General features: G+C 41.5%; 1 protein-coding gene across 1 annotated transcript; it reads left to right on the forward strand.

Moving 5' to 3' along the window:
• The first annotated feature begins 356 nt into the window (after positions 1-356).
• LOC114503923 (olfactory receptor 1G1-like) lies at positions 357-1,903 on the forward strand. The gene is given in 1 exon segment (XM_028521503.2): positions 357-1,903. A coding segment is annotated over 1 exon segment (1,059 nt). The 3' UTR covers positions 1,416-1,903.
• The last annotated feature ends 1,866 nt before the right edge of the window (positions 1,904-3,769 follow it).

The following is a 3,769-nucleotide window of genomic DNA, read 5'->3' on the forward strand; positions in this document are numbered from 1 at the left end:
TTCTTAAAAGAAGTAGCATCTAAGCTAATGACCCAAGTTTAGCTAGATGGATGAATGAGAGATGGAAGACTATTTCAGCTGAAGGAAACAAGATGGGCAGAGTCTTAGGATGGATTAATGTCAAAATGTACACATGAATACCACAAGAGTTATGCCAACAAACACCTCCAGCCTAGCTCTGATATGTGTGCATTAGGTTGATGCTTATATAATAAATTAAAACAAAAATCTCTCTCCTATTAAAAACAAATCTTTGGCTTCTCATGGCATCAAACACAGAAACTTGCAAATATTCCATTGAACTATGTGAAACTGCCATTTTTATAGGTCCCAAGCAGTTAAATATTCAATATTTCATGATTCCATCTCATACAAGAAGATCAACATTGGCATCTTGAGTAAGTTTCAGAGTTCACAATCCAGGGCTTGCCAATCTCATTCAGTTATCTTCACTTTCGACTTACAGATAAATGGGATGGCAAAACCTAAGCAGCATCTCCGAATTTTTCCTCCTGGGACTCGCAGAGCAGCCAGAGCAACAGGAGGTCCTCTTTGGGCTCTTCCTGTCCATGTACATGGTCACAGTGGCAGGCAACCTCCTCATCATCCTGGCCATCATCACCGATGCTCAACTCCACACACCTATGTACTTCTTCCTGGTCAACCTCTCCCTCACTGACACTGGTCTTGTGTCCACTACAGTCCCCAAGATGCTGGCAAACATATGGATCCAGAATCAGGTCATCTCTTATGCAGGTTGTGTATCACAACTATATTTTTTTCTACTGTTTGGGATACTGGAGGCATTGCTCTTAGCAGTCATGGCCTATGACCGCTATGTGGCCATATGCCACCCACTCCATTACACTATGGTCATGAGCCCTGGGCTCTGTGTCCTCCTAGTGTCTGCATCCTGGATCATGAGCGGCCTCTATTCCCTCCTACACACACTGTTGATGAACAGCCTGTCCTTCTGTGCAGAGCACAAGATCCCACACTTCTTTTGTGACATCAACCCTCTTCTGAGACTGTCCTGCACAGACCCCTTCATCAATGAGCTGGTGATCTTCAGCATCGGAGGTGTCACGGGCCTGGTGTGTGTGCTTAGCCTGATTATCTCTTACACATACGTTTTCTTGACAATCTGGAAGATCCCATCCACTCAGGGGAAGCAGAAAGCCCTTTCTACCTGCAGCTCTCATCTCTCTGTGGTCTCTCTATTCTTCGGGACTACCTCTTGTGTTTATTTTAGTCCACCCTCAACCCACTCATCACTGAATGGTGCAGTTGCATCAGTGATGTATGTAGCAGTAACTCCAATGCTGAACCCTTTTATCTATAGCTTGAGGAACAGAGACATCAAGTCTTCCCTGAGAAAGCTAATTTGGGTTAGGAAAAATTATCCCCCTTGGTAGTAGTGACTTGACATCCAGTATGGGGGTGTCCCCTCAGGTGTACTCCCCACCAGTAAGCAGTGAGAAGCAAGAGAGGGAGAGAAAGTGGAAACCTGCTTCTAGGACTTGTGATCTGAACTTGAAATTTTCATTCCTAGCCTATAACAGTGCATCAGAACAAACCCATTTTCACATCAATATCTTTAGCTAAAGTTCCTAAAACCATAATGTTTTAAAGTCATAGCTATCCTGGTATGTAATTGTAATAAAAGAGGTGCTTGAAAAGGTTTGGAACCACAGGGAACAATTCATGACCACCAGGAACATCTGGTTGTGCTGTTGAGTGTGGCCAAGAATAAAGTCCAGAGAAAGATAGCTTTCCCGCCCCCCATCACTGTGACTTTTGTTACTTGGATCCCTATCAACTGTGCCTTTCATACTTGGACTCCATGTGTGTGCCACCCCAATGCCAAAAGAACAGAAGCTAAGTCTGGGAAGGCTTTGATGGAGTATTTTTTAAATTTTATTTTAATTATTTTTCAAGTACAATTTTCTATCTTTTACTCCCAAACCTGCCCCACCCACCCAGCCCTCCCCTTCTCCCTCCCATTTCCACCCACCCCTAGTTTTTGTCCATGTGTCCTTTATATTTGTTCCTGTAATCCCTTCCCCTTCTCCCCTGATATTCCCCTGAAATGTCCTCTCCTCTCCCCTCTGAAGACTGTCAGCCGGTTCTCTATTTCAGTGTCTTTGGTTATATTTTGTTTGTTTCTTTCTTTTGTTGATTAGGTTCCTTTTAAAGGTGAGATCATATGGTATTTGTCTTTCATCACTTTGATGGAATATTTAGATAGGCCTGCTGCCATATTTTACCAACCATCTGAGAACCCCATCACTATTAGCATTTTCAATGTCATGTGAAAATCTTCATTTTTATTTTTGGGGAAACTTTTCCAAGTCAATTTTACCTTTGCTTCACCAATACTTACCACTTGGCATTAGGCCTGGTACCCTTAATATGTTCTATACACCACTGGCATGATTGCAATCATACATTTAGGGACCAAGACAGAATGGTTTTATAGATAGTTCATAATTTCTTACCTCAGTGATTGACACCCCCTCCTAGAAGTTCTCCAGTCCCCAGTCTCTCCCCATTTCACCTATTCTGCACACCACAATCAGACTGATCTCCAAGGAATATGGTTACTTATAGCACCATGACTCCCATCCTATTAGAAGACGCCAGTAGCTCTCTACTGCTGGCAGAATAAAGTTCAAACTATTCTCCCTATTGTTTGGGTCTACCATCTCCAGTTCACAACTTTTGTGTCCACAGTTAACCCACTCTATCCTATATTCCTCCCAAGATCAACTCAGGCCAATATTTTCATAATGAATTGATTATTATTGATGGTTACCAAAAAGCTACATCACCAAAAGCTGTTGGAAAGATGAGTCAGTAAAAGTTGGGGGCAATGTATATACAATAAGGTATACCACGACCAACTAGATTCTATAAGAAAATGAAAGGCTCCTACTGAGTGCTATTTTTCATTCTTGTCTATTTCCCTTTAAGAATCTGGTTGCACACTATAGTGACATAGGTTGTGATTACTGCACATAATATCTCACCAGTGGGAGTCAGCTGTGGATAGCCAGCTCACCTGCTCCCTACTTACCTTAAAGTAAGCTCACACACACCGTCTGACAATAACAAGTAGTGTAGCAAAGCAGTAGACAGCACTGGCTCAGACATAGACTGAAGCAAGTTCAAATCTTGGCCTTACCACTTTCAAGCTGCATGAACCTAGGAAATTACTTAACCTTTCAAAGCAAGTATAACCTACCTTATCATGTTGTTGGGAAGTAGACTTTGAGTAAAATATGTAAAACATTCTTGTGATGATTGCAATATGCATGTAAGCAGGTAAATGGTTTATTCCTAGTATGTAGTGTACCTTCAATAAATGTCAGCTATTGGAGTGGTAGTCCTTGTTAAAATTAAAACTGAGCAGCAGCAGAGCAGCAGCAGATCTCAAAACTGCTGATAAGGAATTGCCTGTTCCTGCACTCTGAAACCAGAAGGGATCCTGTGCTTAAATCATTTTTTTGGAGAACATGTTGGGGCTTAAGATAGGATCATTCACTTTCCAGGGCCCATGTGCTGGGAAGATTTCAGTCTACCTTTGAAACCATGCTTACTGCACACTTAAATTTAAAGTAAAAATCGTCCACTTCACTTAAAATGCACAGGTTTGCACCATCCCATATGCATCTCTCACTATTGAAATTAATATTCACTGATCATTTTAGTTTTACTTGTTAACTTAAACAGTATTTACATTTTATATCTGAGTTTCCCCGTAGTGACA

This window comes from Phyllostomus discolor, chromosome 8 (genome assembly GCF_004126475.2).
Source record: "Phyllostomus discolor isolate MPI-MPIP mPhyDis1 chromosome 8, mPhyDis1.pri.v3, whole genome shotgun sequence".
Taxonomy (NCBI): domain Eukaryota; kingdom Metazoa; phylum Chordata; class Mammalia; order Chiroptera; family Phyllostomidae; genus Phyllostomus; species Phyllostomus discolor.